The 24,157-nt window shown below is 35.8% G+C and overlaps 2 protein-coding genes across 4 annotated transcripts; both read left to right on the top strand.

The window, feature by feature from the left end:
* Positions 1 to 798: 798 nt before the first annotated feature.
* On the top strand, positions 799 to 7,182 carry LOC127944670 (caspase-9-like). Of its 2 annotated transcripts, none has more exons than XM_052540783.1 (10): positions 799 to 1,166; positions 1,577 to 1,775; positions 2,029 to 2,076; positions 2,208 to 2,257; positions 3,912 to 4,088; positions 4,201 to 4,290; positions 4,467 to 4,614; positions 4,882 to 5,028; positions 5,110 to 5,219; positions 6,716 to 7,182. In XM_052540783.1, exons 1-10 carry the CDS (start codon positions 1,035 to 1,037, stop codon positions 6,821 to 6,823), a joined length of 1,209 nt encoding a protein of 402 aa, XP_052396743.1. In that variant the 5' UTR covers positions 799 to 1,034; the 3' UTR covers positions 6,824 to 7,182. The 2 variants fall into 2 exon arrangements, with proteins under 2 accessions (XP_052396743.1, XP_052396742.1); XM_052540782.1 differs by having other exon boundaries at positions 801 to 1,166; positions 1,577 to 1,774; positions 1,971 to 2,076.
* Positions 7,183 to 8,763: 1,581 nt separating this feature from the next.
* LOC127944668 (SLIT-ROBO Rho GTPase-activating protein 3) lies at positions 8,764 to 23,164 on the top strand. 2 transcript variants are annotated; one of them, XM_052540781.1, is made up of 24 exons: positions 8,764 to 8,842; positions 11,111 to 11,188; positions 11,641 to 11,812; positions 12,754 to 12,916; positions 13,161 to 13,223; positions 13,353 to 13,481; positions 14,121 to 14,249; positions 14,331 to 14,552; positions 14,624 to 14,725; positions 14,864 to 15,046; positions 15,156 to 15,240; positions 15,348 to 15,375; positions 15,537 to 15,633; positions 15,720 to 15,780; positions 15,854 to 15,931; positions 16,012 to 16,140; positions 18,162 to 18,267; positions 18,352 to 18,576; positions 18,730 to 18,785; positions 18,866 to 19,034; positions 19,471 to 19,569; positions 22,112 to 22,243; positions 22,342 to 22,408; positions 22,497 to 23,164. In XM_052540781.1, exons 2-24 carry the CDS (start codon positions 11,122 to 11,124, stop codon positions 22,668 to 22,670), a joined length of 2,736 nt encoding a protein of 911 aa, XP_052396741.1. In that variant the 5' UTR covers positions 8,764 to 8,842; positions 11,111 to 11,121; the 3' UTR covers positions 22,671 to 23,164. The 2 variants fall into 2 exon arrangements, with proteins under 2 accessions (XP_052396741.1, XP_052396740.1); XM_052540780.1 differs by lacking the exon at positions 8,764 to 8,842 and adding an exon at positions 9,562 to 9,947.
* Positions 23,165 to 24,157: the final 993 nt, after the last annotated feature.

A 24,157-nucleotide genomic window follows, 5' to 3' on the forward strand; every position in this document is an offset into this window, starting at 1 on the left:
ACCATTTTTTTTTTAGCATTTAGGTTGTTTTAATGCAACTTATTTGAAATGCCATCTTGTTGCCTCTTGGAATGTTTGCTGAGATCCCTTAGTTAGAACCAAAGCAAAAGATGCCTGAGGTGGCTGTATCTATGGGGATGTGTGTTATTCACGTCTGCATTAGATTTGAACTTCCGAGTATTTTTGTAACATTTTTAATTATATGAAGAGCCAAAATGACATTTCGCAACATTCACTGCATTTGCCAGCAGTTGGCGCTACAGTTTTGCTATTATCACTCAAGTAATACTTGGCATTATATAAAATATTGTGAAAACATTGTACACCCACACACGGTGATATAAAACAGAAACAATAATTTAAAGAAAATCTAAATCTATAAATTTTTTAAAAATCTTTAAAAATTCTAATTTTCTTTTTGAAATCATTGCTTTATTCTTTGATTTTTAAATTATCTGATGGTTAATCGTGAAATTATGCAAACAATATTATAAGATATTGATTAATCATTTGCTGTTTAGTATTAGAATGTTTAATAATAACTTTATTCCCATTACATTTTTACTTTAACAATTACACAAAGCACTACATTATTGTTTTAAGTTACGTATAAAATAGGGTTTTTTATGTATATGTAACTTTCTCACTAATTAATATTAAATGTTTTTTTTTCTTTTTCATAGACACTGTATTCATACTTTCACTTCCACAGTTAAAATTTCCGTTTTGTTATCTACGTATGAAATTTTGCATTTCGTTTAAACCGAAATCACATCCAATTTAAAACTTTTCAGTTTCACTTGTACTTTTGTAGACACCTGGAGCGTGACGTCCTCGCCAGAAAGCTGTAAACGAGGAAGAGAATCGAAGCTCCGAGCGAGCAGAGATACATTTTATGCTGATTAAAAGTAAATTCGGCTGAGTTAAAGTTTTGTTTTTACGCGTTTTTTATTTAACTTCCGCAAATGAATTAGCAAAAATTCCGTCATGTTGAAAACGTCTCATAGTCATAAACACTTTTAACAGTGTGTAGAATGGACCACAAACATAGACAGATTCTTCAGCTGTATAGGCAAGATCTAGTCACGAGATTAAATCCTGCAGACATCTGCGATGGGTTTTTGTCAAAGGGGGTCTTCACCCAGGACATGATCGATGAAATACAGGTAAAACTGGTGTCTTTGTTTACAAATGGGAAACTGGGATCGCAACGGGATCGTGAAAGTTCACATGCGGTCATTGTGAAAGGTCACAAAAGAACAGTACAGTTTGTTATTTATTTACTTACCCCCTTTAACCCATTATGACTTTCTTTCATTCTGTGGAACACAAATGAAGAATGACAGTCACAGTTGCCATTCACATTAAATGTATGGAAACATGATGCACTGAAAGTGAATGGAAACTCAGAATGTCAGTTTCTAACAACCTGTTTAACATCTCAAACCATCATGCTTCATACAGGATGTTCACAGTTGATAATACTGTGCATAATTAGTTTATTGTGAAGGTAAGGCGATATAACCATTCATGTGTGAGTGCAAACCTGCAAATGCAAACATTGTTCTCCTAACAGAGCGAGATAACAAGACGTGACCAAGCCAGGCAACTGTTGATAATCTTAGAGACGAGAGGGAATCAGGCTTTCCCAGCGTTCCTGCAGTGCCTGCATGAAACCGGCCAACATGACCTCGCAGAGCTCCTTCAGAGTGGAGATGGTGCTCATCTGCCCTCTTCCGTCCCTGAACAGCCTTCAGTGATCCCTCTGCCAGTCCGTAAGTGTGTTGCTTCCATTGAAAACAAGATTTCTTTGGATAAATTTAACTTGGGATGTTCCTATAAAACAATGGAACATAAACCATCTTCACCTACCCATGATCCTCTTAACTGGCATTTTGCTGTGATTTTTCCCCCTAAAGTATATTACAAGATACATAAAGATATCTTATCAGATTTTATGATTCAATGCACAGAATCCAAAATATTCAGAAAAAACAGACAGATTTGATTTTACTCCTCCACGGTTAGTACCACTGAGACAAGAAAGCCTGCCTGTGCCAAAGCCTCTCAGCACATGTGAGTCACTATCATGTTTTGATTCCCAATAAAGTATGTTCGTTTTCATCTGTTAAATGCTACCCATTAAAAAGTAAATGGGAATTTGGTTGTAAAGCATGAATAACATTTGGATTTATGCATATACACAGCTTCTGAAACTGGGGTGAGACCAACCAGGTCCAGACGTGACCGTATAGAGGTAACCGTGATCACTCTCGCATAACAATCTTGAAAGTTTTAAAAGTCATTTATTCTTATTCACTGATAATTGAGTACAAGTGTATTTGGACTTGTCTTTCTACAATTTTTTTTAATTAAAAGTATGCAAGAATGTGCATATTAGGGCTGGTAATTTAACGTCTTAATGAGATAAAAAATTATGCGTTAAAATTATTAATGCATTTAACGCACTTGCCCAAGACCTATGTGGATCATCTGGCATTTCATAACTAATATGAGACAAGGAAACAACTTACTGTGTGATGGATCCTAGAAAATATCCCTAAAATTCAAGATATGGGGCAAAATGTCCGTTTGAAAATTTGTCTCATATTTACATCACGTAGTTAAGAAATATGACACAAGTTGTAGGCTAAGTGTAATATCACCAAGTGCAAATGTGATACTCATCTTACACAACTGTTCATTAAGTTAATATTGTATTATTTTGCTCAATTTTGCCAACCAAATTATAAAGACAAATCAGAACTGTTCATCTCTGAGCAACCCACAGCAGCATTTCATTTCTTAATCCACATTTTGAACGAATTTGGTGAACCATTTAACGCATTGAACCATTGGCCATAGTCGCGTTGGCTTTGAAGTGGCTTCAAAAGCACAAGGAGTCATCTGCTCTCTAATCTCTTGTGGTACTTTGATGTCACACACTGATCGGTCTGATGGTGATAACCCGCTTCAATTCGAACAAGCCTAATGATTCAAGGAACCATTCATAAAGAACCCTTTACTTCACTCCTGAATTAATCAGCCATTTGAACAAATCAAATGAATGAATAAATGAGTCGATGATGACATTTACCACCACCTACTGGCAGTTTTAGTTTATTATTTAGAGTATAATTTCATTAAAGAAATCATTTAATATTTTCATAGTAATAATAAAATTAAGAAAATAAATGATTAAAGTTATAGTTCACCCAACCAAAAATTACAATTCTGTCATCATTTACTCACATGGTCCAAAAGAGTATATGTAATACATTTTATCAAACAAGATATTTCATGCTGAACCTACTTTTTGTAATCTCTGTTTGATGCTTTGCACAACAATGACTTTAAATGATCTTTTCAGAGTAATTTCTCCAAATCTGATGTGCGATTAATTCGATTAATTATACTAGATTTTCTACGCTGTTGCTGCCGCAGAGCAAGTACCGACTTGCTACTGTCAATACATCCACAGAAATCCTGCTGTGAACATGTAAGCCTTACTGTTGCTGGGCATATAACAGTTATGACATTACCCTGTAGCAGATCTAGACAGGTGGAGCTGGGGAAGGTGCAGGGTTTCTGAAATGTGCAGCAAATTGCTACAGCAAACACTGGCCAAGTATTTGACTGTTGAGCAGCAAGCTCATTTTCTGCATATGCAACAAAAACCAATTAGCTGCGCAATGTGAATAATGAAGTCACTATATTGAGTTAGGACCTATCAGCCTGTGCCATCTAACGTTTCATGACAACCTTGTATTTATTTTAAATTATAATAAATTGCTGTATTTTCTTATCAAATACATGCCATCTTGGTAAGCATAAGAGACTTCTTTTAAAACAAACAAACCAAGAATCTTAATTGCGGAATTGTACCTAACCACTCACTATATTTTGTGCAGTGCTATAAGATGGATGCCAGTCCATGTGGGATCTGCCTGATTATAAACAATTTCAAGTTTGACCCAGCCTCTGATCTGAAAGATCGAAATGGGTCCAACATTGACTGCGACAAGATGGAGAAAATATTTAAGGCTCTCAACTTTGAGGTTATTGTAAAAAGGAACTTGAAATACAAAGTAAGCACAATACTTCCTCTTCTTCTCACTGTAAACAAAGTTAAGATAAAATTCTGTCTGTCTTTCATACATTTTTAAAAATGATTAAGAACATTTCTCCCCTACAATGTAGAACATAAAACAAGAGATGTCATTCTTAGCAAAGAGGGATCATTCTGCGTATGACTGCAGTGTGGTGATCATACTTTCACATGGTACTGAGGTAAAACCAGTCACATATTTTTTTCTTCAAAAAAGAGGATATGTTATATTTGCTCTTCAGATTTTTGAAGACTATTCGTTTTCAACAAAGAAGTACAACCTGCAAAGAATTACAAAAAAAGCATTAGAGCAATTTTCTCAATCTGCTTTGGTGCTTTACACTTCTCTAATTCTTAGGCAAACCACACTCATTTTCCTGGAGCAGTGCATGGTGTTGATGGACCATCTGTCCCAGTTCAGTTAATCACAAACTACCTCAGCGGCCAGAACTGTCCTTCTCTGCAGGGCAAGCCCAAGCTGTTCTTCATCCAGGCCTGTGGAGGAGGTGGGCATCTCAGAAATCTTTCACAAGTCTCGTAGCCAAAAGGTGGTGGTCACATTTACCGGGAATCTTCGTGTTCAAAATCCATGCCATTCACGCTGCTGAAAGCGATGAATATATAAATATGTGAAAAGATATAGAAATGGTTTTCCCACGCACTTTCACGACTTGTTCAAGCTGAACTGGCCACACCTAAAAATAATCCAAAATTTTTGAGATTTTTAAATGTAATATTTATTAGTTTGCCTCACTTTTTCTTCTCATCTGTAGGTAAGAAGGATACAGGGTTTGAGGTTCCTCCGGATGAAAAGGAGCACTCTTCTATTCCCATATCCTCCCGCACGCCTGATGAATTGGATGCTCGGGCCACTTTGCCCACACTCAGCGACATCCTGGTGTCCTACTCTACCTTTCCAGGTCCGTGATTTTGGTCATTACAGAAACAAACCTATTGATTGCTAAACACAAATAAGATGATAAATGCTACTGCACCTGCAGGCTATGTCTCCTGGAGGGACACACAGGCCGGATCCTTTTATGTGGAGAATCTTGATCGTGTGCTTGAGGAGAATGCTGCCACGGAAGATCTGGTGACCATGCTGACGATGGTACATTTCTGTCTTGTAAAGCTTCTTAAAACAACTGATAGATATAATAAATACAATGTCAAAAATGGAAAAAAAGAAACCAAATCAAACCAAATTCCATAATAATGCTACCAATTAGGGTAGAGCAGTATGATGGTACAGTACGTACCATATCAAGCAGTTGATATTCTGCTATCTTATATATTCTGCTAGCTTTATAGATAATTTTTTTAAAAGATCTGACACCAAGCAAAAACTATAGTCTGCTCTTCAAAATGCATCACATACACATTTTTGTTGAAGTACTATATTTTCACTGGTGCCAGACATAAAATAAACTCATGCTTTTGTGTTGCATTTAAAGGAAACTAAAAATCTGATTTATTTACTCACATGTGACAGATTGGATTTTGTACACATCTAAGCATAAAAATCCATGGGAGATGTGATTTTTTTTTTTTTTTTTTTTGCATCCGTTCTGAGCTGCTTCTAAATATGGTCTGATACATATCCTATACCTGGACATCTGACCTACATCTAAACATGATAATATACACTAAACTTTCTTAATGTCACATTACAAAGCAGGAGTTGCCTATATGTGCTGTATGCACGCAGAAACTCAGCTTCTTTTATTGGGATGCGAACTTTATAGATACAGGATAGATTATGCACACCGAAACAAACTTGTTTTGAGCTGCTGTCCCCTTAATTTTATAAATAAAATATATACACTACTAAAAGCTACATTCATATTTTTCAGCAAGATGATATTTTTGCTGTTCTTAAGTAATTAAACTCCCAGCTTTACTATAGAGAGGTGGCATTTAAACACATAATCTCTAACAAGTATTATTTTATTAAACAGCAGAATTCTAGATCTAACGACCTGTAGATAAAATAACTTTTTATCCTATCAGTTAAATTGTGCGCTGTAAACATCAATGCTGTAAACAAACAACTGCTGGGCTGGTAAGTGATCAAGGTATAAGTGAGATAATCACAGCAAGTGTACAGTAAAGTCAAAGAACCATGTCAATTATATAATTAATTTTTATATACAGCTGTTTAAAAGCCAAGCTTCAACTGTGTTGCTGTATGAGATCAGCATTAGAATCATTCTTGTTTAGGAAGGGATTCATATACAGTAAATGTACAGTTAGTATCAGACACGAGTCGTGACTTAATTGGATGTAAATAGGTGGGACAAAAAATTGTGTTTGGTCAAAAGATCGAATTTGTGCATTAAGCCCTGCAGTGTAAATTCAGTCTTAGGTTTGTGCCAAACAAACAAAAAAAATTAAGCTACGCATATTTCAAGTTAGACTAGTTTGACAGATTAGTTAGTTAAGCAAAAACAGACACTATTCATATAATTCATGCCTATGTAATGTGTATGTAAAATGACTTTCAAGCAGAGATAATTATATTTATAAAATGTATATATTTAAATGTTTGTGTATTAAAATGAAGTGTATATGTGTGTATATATATATATATATATCTATTTTCTCTAGGTAAATGATGCGGTCTCCCAAATATCTGCCAAAGGCTTATATAAACAGATGCCCGGATTTTTCAGCGTCCTCCGAAAACTTCTCTATTTTCAGTCTTCGCAGTCATGATCACTTGAAGATTTTTTGTTTGTTTGTTTGTTTGTTTTGCTGCAGTAGGCACACTACCATGTACTTAATATAATGTGATTAAGACATTTGTAATTTTTTATGTCTTAAACTGAACCATGTGATCACAGCATTAACTAACTTGAGTTTTTGTTTTTAACATAATTCTATTTTTAGAATTTTAAATAATAATAATAATTCATTACATTTATAAAGCACTTTTCTAGGGACTCAAGGCACTTTTACATTGTGAGGGGGGATCTCCTCATCCACCACCAGTGTGCAGGAACCACCTGACAGAACGCCAACTTTTATCTTCACTGTATTTATAATGAAATTAAATACGACCATCACAACTCCAACTGCCTTTTGTTTTGTTAAATGTCAGTTTTAATGAACAATAAAAGCCATTATAAAAGTATTAGTATAAGAGACGTATGTAATAGGAAAGTCAGCTCTGTATTACGATTTATAAATTATGTATATAAAAATATAAATAACTTTGTGCTCAGCCAAAACAATTTTCTTCATACATGGAAGAAATAATTGATTCATGAGACCAAAGATTCCCTGTTAAAACATTAAGACAAATTTTACCTCACGTTAACCACTACACAGACATCAGAGCCAGCGGCAGGTGTCAAAAGGACTAATATTAGCCGAGATGAGGCTGCTTGCATATAAATAAACAACAGATTTGACATTCTTGTCTGAAATTTTCTTAGAAATGAATTTCATGATACAATAACAGTAATATTTAGAAAACGATGCGGGTTTTCCCTTCCTCCATTAACGTTCTCTGATTGGTGTGAAATGCATTCTGGAATTCCTGGCTTCCTCAAGTATTCTTTGCTCAAGTTCGCACAAGTCACCTCTGGATGCACCACTGAGAAAAAGGGCGAAGCAAGAATACCTCCAGGGATTTGAACTGTAATTGGCTAGATGTGAATTCTGAATTTAAACGACGACTGATGACGATTCACAAGTCGACAAGAACAGGGCTGTGTTCACAGAGGACCTCAGATGATGCCAACCCTGAAACAACATAGCCTACAGATGTACCTAATTTTGCTATCAGTTTGATTGCATAATATAATAATTGCTGTTCATAGTGTTCATTGTCTGTTTGATTTTTCCATAATTTTCTGTCATATGCACACAGACTGACAGTCATCACTGATAAGCTACTACTAAATATTGTAGAAACTAAATTTTCTGTAAAGTTGCTTTGCAATGATTTGTATCATAAAAAGCGCTACACAAATAAACTTGAACTGAATTGAATTTAAAATTCTTACCTCCGAGACTACCAAGTTATGATTTATATGACCTTATTAGGCTACTTATGGTGAGTATTAGGCTTATCATTACTGCTGATCACTGCTGTTGATAATATTGTAATATTTACATTAAATAATCAGAGAAGTATAGAAAAGTTTATGAAAGCATGCTCCACAATACAATAGCAAAATATATAAATAAATATGTATAGTATTTTTATGTTACATTAATCATCATTTAGCACACCTTCAAAGAAAAGGGTATGGACCAGAATACATTGCAATTACTAAATTATATCTAGACAGACTTAAATTAGTTTCAGATCTATATTTGTGCTCTTATTATTTCATTTATTTTGCCTTTAATGTAAATAACCGTACAAACAAAATACTTGCTGCTGTGAATTTATGTTGATGTTAATTACATTGTGCGAGCTGTCTCTTTAACACCGCGTGCGTTATCGACACGTTGCTGATGATTGGGCTGACATTTTTTGATACACCCACCAAAACAAGAGAAAATGTATCACAAACCCCTTTGCACACCGTTTCCAGGAAACATGTCAGTCAAACCGGAAACCGTAGCAAAACGTTGCGCACCGGTTTGAGCTTGAACTTTGCCCCAGACAAGATATTGAGAAAGTGATGAACCCAATCAGCAGATATGGGGCTTGATTGTTAGGAGGCCATGATGGGCCAGTTTGCGTCACACCTCTACTCTTTACAAATTTGTAAGCAGAAGGTAAAATTCACACATATAAACCACTGATAACTTGATAATTTTACAAGTGCAATTTGATACATTTTTTTTTTAGCGTTATACTGTGCACAGCAGTAGGAGGACAATAGACTTTTAATGTAGCCTACTTGTGGCCCAGTTGTGGTATTTGACTGTGGTTAGCTGTCACAATGTGTTCTTAAGAAATATCCAGTTGCATACCGTGTGTCTCTTCTAGTGAATAAAATACAAATAAAATATATAATGAAAATTATAGTTCCAATAATGAGACTAATAGAGTGGCAAATAGACGTATTTCGATTTATCATGGGAAACAGATAAGAAACTCAGGAGAGGAAGGAAATGAATACGACCTAACACCCTAACACCAAGAAAACGTATCAGCAATAGAACTGTTTGTGAGAATGTGAAGGGGAAGCGAGGTCTCACTTAATAGTGATTAATAATATAGTGAATTTCGACGGTTATTATCAGTCCTTGGGGATGTATTAAAGTAACAGGAACAAAGTATCTGCGTAAATTAACTAAAATGGCATGTGATGCAGTCTGATGATCCATATAATCTGCTGTAGTAGGAAAACAGAAAGGTCGTAATGTCATCATTATACGGTCAAAGCATTTTAGATGCATCAAAATGAAAGCGTTTTCCACTGCTTATGTTTGTCTTAGCGACCTTATTATTGTCGGCCTGCGTGGGAAGATCTTCAGAGGAAGCTGAAACTTACTTTCAGAATGACAATAGTCCTCTAAGACGTTTGAACGGTTAGACCAATAGCCATTACTGAGGTGTGTAGCCCTAAATAAAGTCTGTCAGGTTGCTTGCATCCAAATGGAAAATATAGTGTTTGTGAAAGTGAGAAGGCACAGTGAGGGAGGAGGGGCCAGTAATGTGAGGTTTTACTCCGCATCAGTGCACACTACACAGTGACCGAGTGAGGAAGGAGGACAGCAGCCTCGTCTTTCTCTGCATCTCACAGTGTATGTATGTGCGAGGCAAAGACAGTTTCTTAGGGCTTTTGGTTTGGACGTGCGATAATAAAGGAGTTTGGAAGTTGTTTATGATGATATATTGAGAATGCCAATGTGAACATCTGCAGGAATTACTAAGGTAAGTGTTGTGGTTTTACTTACAAATGCAATAATAGCGTAATTTTGTCGTTTTAATGTGTGAAATATTTTCTACTTATGTAGTTGTCCGTTTGCACGTGCTAATTTGTCTTTTTTTTCCATACATTACTTTTGGTTAATACATATAATATAATTAAAAATGCATATTAAACTTTTTTTCACACATATTGCTAAAATAACTTACTCTCTCTCTCTCTCTCTCTCTCTCTCTCTCTATATATATATATATATATATATATATATATATATATATATATAAAGTTATTTTAGCAATATATATATATATTATAAAAATTATATATTTTTATAATATATTTTATTCATTAATTTATTATTATTATTATTATTATTATTATTGTTATTATTATTATTATTATTATTAACCTAAGCCAGCTAGCAAGCTATGCCAAGAAAGTTTATTAAAATTTGTTTTTGTTTTTATTCGGAAACATGCATGTTTCATTTTCTGAATATGCCTGTTAACATTTGTTGACGATATGTCAGTGAACATTTGGTTACTTTTATGGGATGTGAATGGGGAAGTTTCTGTGAAGAATGACAGAAGGAGAGAGTCTGAGGGGGTGGCCTGTTGTCATGATTCACGGTGAGAATGTGCTGCTGCTGTCTGATTTGCTCTTGACACAGGAAGTCTTCTACCTTCCCCTTTTTGACAAAAGATGTGCAATTTGTTCACTAAAATTGAACAGTACACTGTACATCCACCGTACTGTAGGTCATGACGGATGACCACGGTCAAATGTCGAATGAGGACACTCCTGCAATGAACCGATGAATGAGTGCTGAAGTTGCTTTGAAGAGTATATAGGCTATGCTTATTAATTCTAATTTTTTCTTTTTGAATCTGCGTATATTATGCAAGACATTTTTTATGATGTCAACTGCAGAAAGTGTTTATAGACTTGTTGCTTGATTGCCTCAGTACTCGGATCTTAAAGCCAAAGAAATTTGAATATAGCTTTAAACTTGGCACTAGTCCACACTGAAAGTCAATTTACATGTTTCTCATTACTGTGAGTCATATAGATCGTCAAAATATCAAATTAAAAAGCATGAAGTGCCAATGAAAATCGTTTTCAAGTATATTCTTTAAACTTCTTATTAAGCTTCTGTTCATTCACCTAGCTGGAGCTACGATGTCTTCCCATGTCAAACTGTGGAGGGACAGAGTGAGCACGACAGACTATGATACACAGTTTAAAGGTATTGATGTCCTAATATTTAATACCCTTAAAGATTTCTGAGCAATGGAAAGCCAAAATGATTGCTTTCCAATGCTATGAAATTTGCTGATCCGTTTCTGCTGCAGGTTTTGTATGTGCTTCCGAAATCATAGATAACCAATTTACTCATCTTTGATATTAAGTTAGTTAATAAAAATAAAAAATGTTCATACTTAGTTCATGTTAGCTCTGGTACATTAAATAATATTAACAGATACAACTTGTAAATGTTGTTGAATATTGAAATTAGCATTTATTAATCTTAATGTTGTAGAAGTATTTGTCATTGTTAGCTTTTGTTATTCCATCGCCATCCGTCTTGTTAAACTTTGTGAAGCCAACATGTTCCAGATAATTGTTATTGAACACCTGTCAAATGAAACATAACATATATAGAAATATAATTGGGCTGTCTCTTTTTCTCTCCACTAGAGGTGCGTTTGCAGCTGGCCGATCAGTTGAGGGTATTTGACGGTCAGCTGGAGCAGAAGACTCAGGTGTTGCAAGATCTGTTTGATTATTTGCGCAGACGAGGCGAGATCGAGGGGGAGTACGCCCGTTCACTGGACAAACTGTGTGACAAGTTCTCCTCCAGAACCAGGAAGTGAGGATATGCAAAGAAAAAAAATCACCATTAAACTGTTCTTAACCTATAAATGCATTTATGTTCAATGGCCCCAAATAGTGACAAAAATTGGGCACTTGTGCCACCCTAAAAAAAAACAATGTAATTTATTTTAAAGAAAGATTTCCCAAACACTTTTTTTCAAGAAAGAATTACACAAAAAGTATTATATATATAATTCCATACTACTGATCAAAAGGTTGGGGTTGGTTGGAATATTTGGGAACACTTTACAATAAGGTTCAATGTGTTCGTGTTAGTTTACATTAGTTAACATACTTCTGAAGAATTTGTTCATCTTAATGTTAATTTCAACATTTAGTAAATCACTGAAATCAAAAGTTGTATCTGTTAATATTATTTAATGTAACTGAGCTAACATGAACTAACAGTTGCATTTTAATTAACAAACATTAACAAAGATTTATAATTACTGTAACAACTGTATTGCTCATTGTTAATGTTAGTTAATGCATTAGCCAGTGTTAACAAATTATCGTAAAGTGACTCTAAATGCTGAAAGGAGTCTTGTATGTTCACCAACCCTGCATGTATTAGTTTTAAAATTCAGTCAAATTAGAAATATTGTGAATTATTATTACAATTTAAAGTAACTGTTTTCTATTTTAATATATATTAAAATGTAATGTATTCCAGTGATTACTTCAAGCCATTACTCCAGCATTTATTTGAATTAGAAAACTGTATTATAAAAGACTTTGCTGTCACTTTTAATTCATTAAATGCATCTTTTCTCAGTAAAAGTATTAATTTATATATATATTTAAAAAAAAGGTACGGACACCAAATTTTAAAAAGGTACTGTATAGGTTTTATTTTAGGCAAAACGTATATGCCTGTATGGCTGTGTATCTTACCAGGAACTTGATAACTCGGTTCTCTGTTCCTGTGCCCCTCAGGAAGGAGCCCAGCCATCAGTCAGTGGTTAACTGCTGGCAGGTGTTGTTGACACAAACACGGCAGGAGAGCAAAGATCACAGTTTCTTGAGTGACAGCTACAGTAACACTCTGCCTCAACAGCTTTCACACTGTGCTGAACATGCCCAACGCCTGGCCAAGCGGGTACACACCTACCATCACAGACAAATTTTACATCCTACCACATTTGCAAAAATAAACACCCACATATTTAATGTCTTGGAGCAAACATGCCCACGTATATACATGTGGCTTGCTCTGGGCTGATACTTTGCAGACAATGCACAGACACCTTTCGCATAGCCACCTACCACTCGCCTGACATTGTAATACACAGTTGCTAAAATTATCATTTATCTTTCTGTTTTTACGTTATTTATATTTTCAGAGCAGAGAAATTTGCACCCAGCTACAGGATGGGCTTCAGAAGGTCACCACAGAACTACATACAGTGAGTTTATCGCATCAGTCCTCTCATTAAGCCACGTTCTTTTTTCAGACACAATTTTTGCTTGAATTTACATTTAATGGATTGTAAAATGTCACTGCAAATCTTATTCCTGTGTATGTTGAAAACCAGACCTTGAAGACATATTACCAGTACTACACTGAGTTCCTGTCTGCCGAAGGCAAACTAAAGGATGCAGTCAGACTGGAGGAAAAGCAAAAGCAAAGTGCTTCTAAAAAGATGGAAAGACAAATAGAGAAAGTATAACTCCCTTTTTAATACCAACATATGAAACTGTTGTGTTTGTAATGGTTATAATTAAGATGCATCTATGAATCAGTACAAGTTAAGCTTAATCAACAGCACTTGTGGCATAATGTTGATTACCAAAAAGAGAGAGAGAGAATTTTCACTATATTTCCCCACATATTATGCATACAAGTGTGTGTGTGTATGTATATATGTGTGTATATATATATATATATATATATATATATATATATATATATATATATATATATATATATATATATATATACATGCATGCATGCATACATACATGTAGACGACTTTGTAGACATTTATTATTTAGTTGGCACATTCCTAGAAAATTAGGAATGTGGCAATTTATGTTAATCTACATTATGCCACAAAAACTCTGACTGGTGACAGAATCAAGGGAACAAGAGAATGTTTTGCTTTCATGAACATGTGCTGCATCCTCCACTGTGCAGAATGGTGTGGGGCAAGTGTTAGCTGCACAGGGTAGGCAGACTAGATCACAGCAGTTGGTTATTGTGGTCACATTGTGAGACCTGAATTGACTCACTAAATGTGTGTGGACAAGTGATTGTTCTAGTTACATCTGAGGCTACATTTCATCTCTTTATCTGTGCACAGAGGCAAAATAAAGTTCAGGAGATTCGGCTAAAGTGCACAAAAGCACGCAACGACTACCTGCTCAACTTGGCCGCAGCGAATGCATGCATGAGCAAATACTATCTGCAGGATCTCTCCACCCTCATAGATGTGAGTTCATTACACAAGCTATACAATCACGTTTCAGTACTGAGCAGGTTTAACTCAACCCCTCATTGCGTGCCCTCTTAGTGCTGTGATCTGGGTTACCACCAGTCCATATCCAAGGTGTTTCGTTTTTACATGGCCAGTCGCCAGTGGGCCCAGCAGAACTTGAGCACTGGGTTGCAGCAGCTGGACACAACGGTTTCAGAACTAAACCAGAACCAGGACAGAGACACTCTCATGCAGGCTAACATCTCAGCCTTTTGCATGCCCCTCCGCTTTCAGTATCAACCCTGTGAAGGCGACCAGGTACTGCCTGATAAAATATATCTATATAAGTGGAGAAATGTGTGCTTGCTTATGTATATATCTTCATCCAGGAAGTGGAGGTGTCAGCAAACTGTGAAATGTTGGGCGAGCTGGTGACTCGCTTCCATCAGCTGCAGTCCAGGCTATCTTCAGTCACCATGGAGGTTGAGGAGGTACACAAAACCATCACGTATTATGTGGCCCTCTACTAAAAATAGGATAGATGTACTTAGGGCTATTTGTATAATTTAATACTGTATTTTTGTGTACTCCTTAGCAATTGGGTTTAATACTCATCAAATGTGTTGCAGTCTGGCAAATTACTTCAGTCAGCTCAGTCTTCCATGCTGGATGGTATTGTAGAGGACACATTTGGATCCACCCCAGACTTTCCCAGCAGCCCATCCTCACCAGAGGGTGATGTATCAGTCAGCAAGACATATCTGCAGAGGCGCAGAGCCAGCCTTCCAGACACTGAGAGTTTGTACTTCATGGTAATCTATTATGTTTCTATAATTTTTATGTATGTTGTTAGTAGTAGTATTATATTTCTATTGCTGTTTTTGTCTGAGATTGTCTATTTCGTGTGACTTTATATTACAGAAAGTCAGGGAGCATCTTTGTAACAGCTCTTTAATATCAAAACTGGAGGCCAAACATGACCTGCTAAAGGTTGCCATTCAGAAAGGTGGAATAATGTCTCCTATTTTTACAGACATTGTTGTAAAGCAAAGACCACACAAACAAATGCAATTATTTCTTCAACTTTGTTCTTCTGGCTCTTTTTCTTATCAGCTGAAAGTGTTGACCGTAACCATTGCAGGTAAGGAAGCTGAAGCTTAAAATAGATACATTTTGTTCTGTAAAAATATTTGGGTAAATTCCTTCATTTTTATTGGGGTAGCAAGAGCAGAAGATGCCTTTTTTTAATTTTTGGTGATGACTATAATTAAACATTTTGTCACAATTAAACTGTTTATTTAGAACACGCTCCAAAAGATCTGTGCGTCATAAAAAGAGTAACCCTGGTTCCCAGATCAGCCAGAAGCTTTTCAATGGGGATCTTCTATCATACATCCAAGTAAATATCTCTGATTCAGGAAGTGTTCTGGATTGACTTAGAACAGTACAAGGCATCTGACTCACTCTGTGTTTTCTCCCCATTAGGCCTCAGGACAGCTCATTCCTGCCGTGGTGGAGAGCTGCATTCGCTTCATCAACCTCAATGGTAAATCTAAGTCAGTAGTTAATGCCTCTTTCTACCATTCTTTCTATCTTAATCACTGGTTTTCTCTGGTTAGGTCTACATCATGAGGGATTGTTCAGAGTGTCGGGATCTCAGATGGTGGTGAATCAGCTGAAGGATGCGTTTGAGAAAGGTATGTGCAGTGGGCAATGATATGTTCCTCACTTTCTCTGAGCATTAGTAATAGGCTGTGATTTTTGTATTTATTCATAGGCGATGACCCTCTTGCTGATGAGGGCTGTGACATGGACTCTGTGGCTGGAGTGCTGAAACTTTATTTTAGAGGTCTAATGAAACCACTCTTTCCTGAGGACAGTTATGAGCAGCTGATGGAGTGTGGGCGTAAGAGCACTTTACAACACCATTATCTGCTTGTGTGTTGATCGTGTGTATGCTTTCTTTCCTGTGGTGAGATTTTCTGTTTAAACAGGAAGTGTGGGCATGACGTATTGCAGGGCTGATTTTTAGTTCAGCAAATTACTTTGTGTACACTACCATTAGTAAGATTTTATTCAGTAAGGATGCATTAAATTGATCAAAAGTGACAGTAAAGACATTTGTAATATTACAAGATATCTATTTCAAACAATACCAGGTTTTTTTTTTTTTACTTTCTATATATCAAAGAAAAAAACACCAAAATATTAAGTAGCACAACTCTTTTTAACATTGATAATGAAAATTCAGCTTTTAAAATAATTACACTTTAAAATATATTGAAATAGAAAGCATTTATTTTAAATTGTAATAATATTTCACAATATTATTGTCTTATTGTGCATTTAGAATGCATGCAGCCTTGGTGAGCATAAGAATTTTTATTTTAGCGTATGTAATATGTTACATAAAGAAATTTATAAATCATTCTTTGTTTTCCGTACTGAAAAAATATTATATTTTCACAAATATATATATATATATATATATATATATATATATATATATATGTATGTACGTACGTACGTACGTACGTATATATATATATATATTAGGGCTGTCAAAAATAGCGCGTTAACGGCGTTAATTAGTTGTTTGTCGTTAATTACGTCAAATTTTTTAACGCATTTCACGCATGCGCAGTGTGACAAATTATTCAGGTTTGGAAAGTCTCTGAATTCTCAAGATAGTAAAAAAACAGCGGCGAGCGCCGCGACGAAAACACCGAAGAAGCTTAAGGTTTTACCCCAGTTACTCTCAAATACATTCATGCCAAGCTCGATAAACAGAGATGACTTTGGTAGTTGATACGCTGGAGCTTCTTCTTCCTGTTATAGCAGTGATCCTCAAATCTGGCTCGCGAGTTTCCTGCAGAGTTTAGCGCAGACTCCAATTAAACACACCTGCCTGTGATTTACTAATGATCCTAAAGACACTGATTAGCAAACTCATGCGTGTTTGATTAGGGTTAGAGCCAGATTTGAGGATCATTGTGTTATAGCGTCCTGTGTTTGACACTGCGCATGCGCAGAACGCCTACATGCAATGCAGCGAAAATTACAGCTGTTTGGGAAAGCATATGCATTTTTACTTGGTTTTACTGGCACTTGAAGCCTTCAGAACGTGAAAATATCGATCCTAAAGTATTGTGGCAGAGCAAATGAACACCTCCCAAAAACAAGAGTGCCCAGAGTGCTGCTTATGTGATTGTGGCGCATGTTTTTGTTTCTGAGTTCATTCTTTTTGAGTTTCTCTATCCATGATTTCATAGATATGTGGCTATATTTAACCACTGGTTCACCTAAAACTCTTACACTATCTGTAGTTAAATGGCATGGTTTGATATAGTGCTCAGGTAAATTTGATCTAAGTAAATGTTAAACTTTTGAAATTCAGAAAAAGAGGAACCACATGATGAAACAATGAAAATTATGTATCTGTGTCCAGTTATTTATCTTTTGGTATGCATTTCAGAAAAAAAAATGGTTAGGATTCAGGTGTAGTGGCAAATAGTGATTAATCATGATTAATCCACTGAAAATTCTGATTAATTTGATTAAAATATTTAATCATTTGACAGCCCATATATATATATATATATATATAATGTTATATTTTATACTTGTTTTTTATTATAAGTACTACTACTGGTACTTATATCTTTCTAAATGTTTATATTGTCCCAAATAAATAAATAAATAAATATATATATACTTACTGATTTTGCTATTATTATTTGCTACAAGCTAATGGTAGTAGATTCTAGATTTTGGAGAGCATCTTATTGGACAAAAGTCAATATTTTGGTTAAAAAAAAAGGCTGAACGTTTTACATGCATATCTGCTAAAAGTTTATTTTTGTCGACTTCTAGACGTAACCACAATTAACTAATCATATGGAGTCTTTAACTTTACCTCCATTACAGAAATAGATGACGAGACAAAGAAATTAACGCAGCTGAAGTGCATCATCTCCTCATATCCTGCCTCACTCCTCATTGTCATGAGATATCTTTTCGCATTCCTTCACCAGTGAGTATTACACGGTGTGTTTGGTTTTTGCTCTTTTTCAATCACAAACCCCCAACATCTGAATGTCTGTACGTGTGTGTAAAGTGTCTCCCAGTACAGTGATGAGAACATGATGCAGCCCTATAACCTGGCAGTGTGTTTTGGTCCCAGTCTGGTGAGGGGACCGAACAACGGCGATGCAGCAGAGCTTCAGCGCATCAACTCACTGGTCAAGACCATCATTATCCAACATGAGAGCATCTTCCCTAGCCAGAATGAATTACCTGGGCCAGTGTATGAAAAGTGCATGACTTTGGAAGAAGACGACTGGTAAGAATTAAGCTCCAGCCTTGAAGTGCACTGTGCATACATGCACTCACACACATATAGTATGTGCTAAGGACATGTGCTAACAAAGTCTAAACGTTATGATTTTTGGTAAAGCTGCTTTGAAACAATGTGTGATATTTCTCATCTCTATAGTGAGGCCGAAGGAGATGGAGAATCAGAGCAATCTCAAATAAAAGAAGCAAAAGACGGTATGGTTAACATGGTTTACTTATCAGCATTTGGACTAGCAGAATTTAACCAACTCCTTTTGATCTGTTTTGATGTGCAGAGCTGCAAGGAGTGGCCTTGTTCAACTACACAGGCCGTTCTTCTGCTGAGCTGTCCTTTAAACATGGAGACCGTCTCGTCCTACAAAGCAAAGCCTCCTCTGATTGGTGGAGAGGGGAGCTGAATGGAACAAAGGGTCTCATCCCAAGTAAATATATCAGTGTGCCTAGGTAGGTTTTCATCTCTTTGGATAGCCACATTACTCAAAGCAAATAATACACACATAATATACTTACATATACAATAAATATAGGAGCACATTTAACTAAAATTCATATGGGACATTATGTAAAGCTTCTCGATATGAACAACAGTAACCAAGGGGGCGGAGCTGTGCAAAGAGTCAACTGAAGAAACCGCTTAATGATTTCACTTGTTTATTTGCTTGATTGTCCATAATCAATGCATTTACGTATACTCATTTATGTCACTGTCTTTTCATGATTGTATTTGGTGTTATGCAAATGAAAGCCATTTAGAAGATTGAGCTGTGACTCATGGGAACAACAGACTTATCACTATTGAGTCAATGCCACAATCTGTTACTACCAGCCACAGTCTGGAGTGGCATAACACTTCTCAGTCCTCTTCCTCTGTGTTGTTCAGCGTGGATGGAGGCCAAGATCAGAAAGGGAAGGAAACTCTGAGATCCAGTTGTGGCAAACAGCAGACAGAAGAAGAGCAGAAAGCAGAGCAAAGTACACGGTAAAACCCCCACAGGCTGTTTAATGCGAACCGCTGAATGTAGAGACATGAACTACATAACCATTTTGAGTTTTATGTACTTGTAAAACCACATGGTTGTTCATTCTTTAAAAAAGCGCTGTTATTATTACATAGAGTGCCAAAGTGCCATCCATTTACCATAGTTTCATTCAGAGCTTTATTTATCCCCATGGGGCAATTAATTTGACTGTCAGTTTCAGATGTAGAGACAACACTTAACAAATATTCAAAATATATTACATATATATAAACCAATTAATTATATTTATTACATAAACGAATTGCATCAGGCACAAAAGTAGATTTATAATGGATTGTGGAAAGCCTAAAAGTTCTTAAACGCCTCCCAAGGGGCATCCACTCAAAATAAGAATACAAAGGGTGTGTGCTATCTCCCATTATTTTACGCAACATCTTCACCCCTTGCTGTTCATAACAAGATGCAAGACTACGTGAAGGAACACCTGTTATTTTTGAGCACATTTACAATACCTTGCAAGAAAAGCAACAAATGAAAGAGAAAGATAAAATGCTTTCAACAAATGATTTCTAAAAAGATCTAAGAATGGGTCTCTGTGATCTTTTTAATTATAGCGTCAGTATTTTTAGCTAACTTCAACATATTATCAAAAATTGTTTCTAAATACTTTATATTGTTCAACAACATCCACTTGTGTGCCGTTAATAATCACTAGATTAAGTGCAAGTGCTTTCCTGCTAAAATGAACAACCATCTCCTTAGTCTTTAAGACTTTTATGTCTAGTTTCATACTGCTACAACAAGAAATAAAATTGTGCAAATGAATTGCGCTCATGAAAAAAGGCTGCTTATTCAGTCGAGTCTGTTTTTGTTTCATTAGCCACAGTAGCCGTCACATCTAGAATGAATGATAATATCTCTATTTTTATAAAAGCTCCCGAACAAAAAACATTATTAGGCTATATTCTTTTATGATAGGCAACGTGAGAAAAACTCTCGAGAACAGGCTTGTGACAGATAATATAAGTTACTAAATAAATACACGATTGTGATAGAGAATAAGGAGCTGATGTCTGATTTATTCAAGCGGTCATATTTTACCATGTTTACTATGGTAACATGTTTAGCGTGCATATCTTTTTCATCGCTTATAAATATTTCAGCCTTGTATGGAGATTCTATAATCCACATTGGATCAAGTTATTTCAAACACTCACTGCTGACTGAAAGAGAGTTTTGAGCTCAACTTATTTAAAAAAGTGTTTAATGCTGGTGTTATAGCTGTTATCTTTCTGAAATGATCCGTAGTGCAGACTCTCTATTTTTATAAAAGCTCCCGAACAAAAGTCATTATGCAACGTGGAGCTAAACTCACGAAATGAGACGACAGTTAAAATGTTACTTAATAAATACACAATTGTGATAGAGAATAAGAAGCTGACGTCTGATTTATCCAAGCGGTCATATTTACCATGTTTACTATGGTAACGTTAATGTTTAGCGTGCATAGTCTTTTACATCGCTTATAAATATTTCTGCCTTGTTAAGTGATTATAATCCACATCGAATCAAGTTATTTCAAACACTTGCTGCTAACTAAGAGTGAGTTTTGAGCTCAACTTATTTTAAAACGTCTTTAATGCTGGTGTTAAAGCTGTTATCTTTCTGAAATGATCTGCGCTGACGCTCTCTAGACATGGAGAAACTCCGCCTTTGTTCTTAATCCCTCCTCTAGCCCCAGCTGGCCCGCTTTGGCCTAAGGTTTTCGTCGGGCCAAAAAAACCTGGCCGTTGGCCCCGAAGAAGCCCCGGCGAGGCACGGTCAAGCCCCGGAAGTCACAGTGGAAACGCGACTGGCCCTGGCTCGCACTAGCACGCCCGGTCTTAGCTCGATAGTGGAAACACGGCTAATGATGCATTTAAGAGAGGCAGGGCATAGAGGACTTACAATAATGTACAGTATTTGAAAAATTATGTTTTATTTTTATTTAAAGCATATCAACATATCTGTTACACCAAATACACGAAATAATGATCTTTAAAAAAAAGCATCATATGACCCCTTTAAGTTTTTGGAGAGTGTAGGGAGTTTGATTTATTGATTTGGCAAGGAAATTGGTGGAAATTGTTCTGCGGAATCAGAGCTGTTGAATGCAATTGATAAAAAAATAAATAAAAATAATATTTGTTTTAGTTTTTTTAAATAATGCCTTACGCAAAAGAATACTCTATAGCAACCACATAGCTCACAGTAGGTCTGTCTTTAAATGTTACAGAAATGTGGAGAAAATTAATGTGAATTTTTACTTCTGGAACCCAATTGTTGTATGTTGTTCTGTTTATCATGTGACTTGAACTCTTTCCATATAAATACAAGAAAGGAACAAACATGTAATCTAAGAGAACTTTATTAATTCTTAGTACATGATGATCAAATAATGAAATGTAATTCTTACTCCATAATGATGACCAATGATGCAATTCATTAATCATTAATAACTAGCTAAACTGAACAATAATTCTTTCTGTAATCATTTTCTAGGCTCAAGGTCACTAGTGATAAAGCCGGAGTCGGGCCGAGTCCTGTCACTTCTAGAAAGTTTTCATTACAAATACCCACAGGACAAAATGCAGTGTCCGGAAATTCTCCTGGCGCTCTGCGGAAAACATTAGAGTATGTAATTAGATTGTTTGCTTTTTACATAGATTTTAAAATCACAGATTATTATCTACAGAATCATGACTAAATCTGTCAATTTATAACTTACACAGCCCTCAAATGAGACGAACCGCTGCCGATGGAGGAAGCGGAGAGGAATTCTCAACAGAAGTGGATAAGGTCAGGGCATTTCAATCTCATTTATAATCCTAATGAGTTTTCCATCCTCCCTCTATTAAAGTGTATTTTTGTCCATACTATCTTGCAGGAAGTGCATAACATGATGCACTCAGTGTTTAAAGAGCTCGTCATTCGCCAATCTTCCCCAGAACAAAACACATCTACATTCTCAGAGATCACCGTCTCTGTGCAAGCACCTTCAAACAAAGGACCAGGAGGGAAAGGAAAAGGTTTATTTAGATCAGCTGACAATACAGACTGAAAAAAAGAGAGAGAGGACCAGGGGAAAATTGTGTAACACAATAAAATTTAGGTGAAGCATCAGTCTGAGTGAGAGCTCAATCTCTGTTTATCGTATTTTTTGTACAGTTTAAATAGGTTTAAGAGGTCCTTTCAATTCAATATGTGAATGTGACCGTAGTATGGACATTTAATTTGTCATTTTTTTTATTTTCTTATTGATGCACTTTGTTGTAACAAGCAACTGTACTCTGGTGTACTTTACCCTGTGAAATGAGACGATATCAGACCTACAGTAAGACTAGACTCTTAACAATCTTTTATTTTATTATTATTATTATTAATATATTTTTTTTATTTATAATGTGAGAACTTTGTAAGAAATTTTGAATTCCACACAGCACGACACTTACACCCTAAAATATAACTAACACGTTCTTGTGATATCATGACAATTTCTTTAAACAGTAAAACAGTAAAAAAGTGTCCAGAAGTGTATAAAACATATGAACGATCCATGATCAAGTTTTCTCATTCCTTGTGATGAACTTTAAGCTGCTACAGACAGAGCTACTTTTCTTTGTGTATTGATTTAAAACTTGGTACAAGCAGATACAAATGTGCTATGTATGCAGTTGTCTAAAATATAAATTATTATCATAGATTTATGGAAGTGTATTTTAGGTGAACTAAATTAATGTTTTAAAATTTATATATACAGTATATATACACAGGTGCTGGTTATATAATTAGAATATCATCAAAAAGTTGATTTCACTAATTCTATTCAAAAAGTGAAACTTGTATATTATATTCATTCATTACAAATGTTTCTTTCTTTTAATTTTGATTATAACTGGCAACTTAGGAAAATCCCAAATTCAGTATCTCAGAAAATTAGAATATTACTTAAGACCAATACAAAGAAAGGATTTTTGGAAATATTGGCCAACATGAAAAGTATGAACATGTACAGCACTCAGTACTTAGTTGGGGCTCCTTTTGTCTAAATTACTGCAGCAATGCGGCGTGACATGGAGTTAATCAGTCTGTGGCACTGCTCAGGTGTTATGAGAGCCCAGGTTGCTCTGATAGTGGCCTCACCTCTTCTGCATTGTTGGGTCTGGCATATCGCATCTTCCTCTTCACAATACCCCATAGATTTTCTATGGGGTTAAGGTCAGGCAAGTTTGCTGGCCAATTAAGAACAGGGATACCATGGTCCTTAAACCAGGTACTGGTAGCTTTGGCACTGTGTGCAAGTGCCAAGTCATGTTGGAAAATGAAATTGAATCTCCATAAAGTTGGTGAGCAGTAGGAAGCATGAAGTGCTCTAAAACTTCCTGGTATACGGCTGCATTGACCTTGGACCTCAGAAAACACAGTGGACCAACACCAGCAGATAACATGGCACCGCAAACCATCACTGACTATGGAAACTTTACACAAGGAACGTGGATTGTGTGCTTCTCCTGTCTTCCTCCAGACGCTGGGACCCTGATTTCCAAA

This window comes from Carassius gibelio, chromosome A23 (genome assembly GCF_023724105.1).
Source record: "Carassius gibelio isolate Cgi1373 ecotype wild population from Czech Republic chromosome A23, carGib1.2-hapl.c, whole genome shotgun sequence".
Lineage (NCBI taxonomy): Eukaryota > Metazoa > Chordata > Actinopteri > Cypriniformes > Cyprinidae > Carassius > Carassius gibelio.

What these genes read in the sequence shown, in the direction of transcription:
- LOC127944668 (XM_052540781.1), top strand. Translation starts at nt 11,122, where the DNA reads ATGTCTTCCCATGTCAAACTGTGGAGGGACAGAGTGAGCACGACAGAC. An exon ending in CTGAGAGTTTGTACTTCATG is followed by an intron (nt 15,047 to 15,155) that starts GTAATCTATTAT and finishes TTTATATTACAG; the next exon opens with AAAGTCAGGGAGCATCTTTG. An exon ending in CTTTTCGCATTCCTTCACCA is followed by an intron (nt 18,268 to 18,351) that starts GTGAGTATTACA and finishes GTGTGTGTAAAG; the next exon opens with TGTCTCCCAGTACAGTGATG.
- LOC127944670 (XM_052540782.1), top strand. Translation starts at nt 1,035, where the DNA reads ATGGACCACAAACATAGACAGATTCTTCAGCTGTATAGGCAAGATCTA. An exon ending in GCCAAAGCCTCTCAGCACAT is followed by an intron (nt 2,077 to 2,207) that starts GTGAGTCACTAT and finishes GCATATACACAG; the next exon opens with CTTCTGAAACTGGGGTGAGA. An exon ending in GTCCTACTCTACCTTTCCAG is followed by an intron (nt 5,029 to 5,109) that starts GTCCGTGATTTT and finishes CTGCACCTGCAG; the next exon opens with GCTATGTCTCCTGGAGGGAC.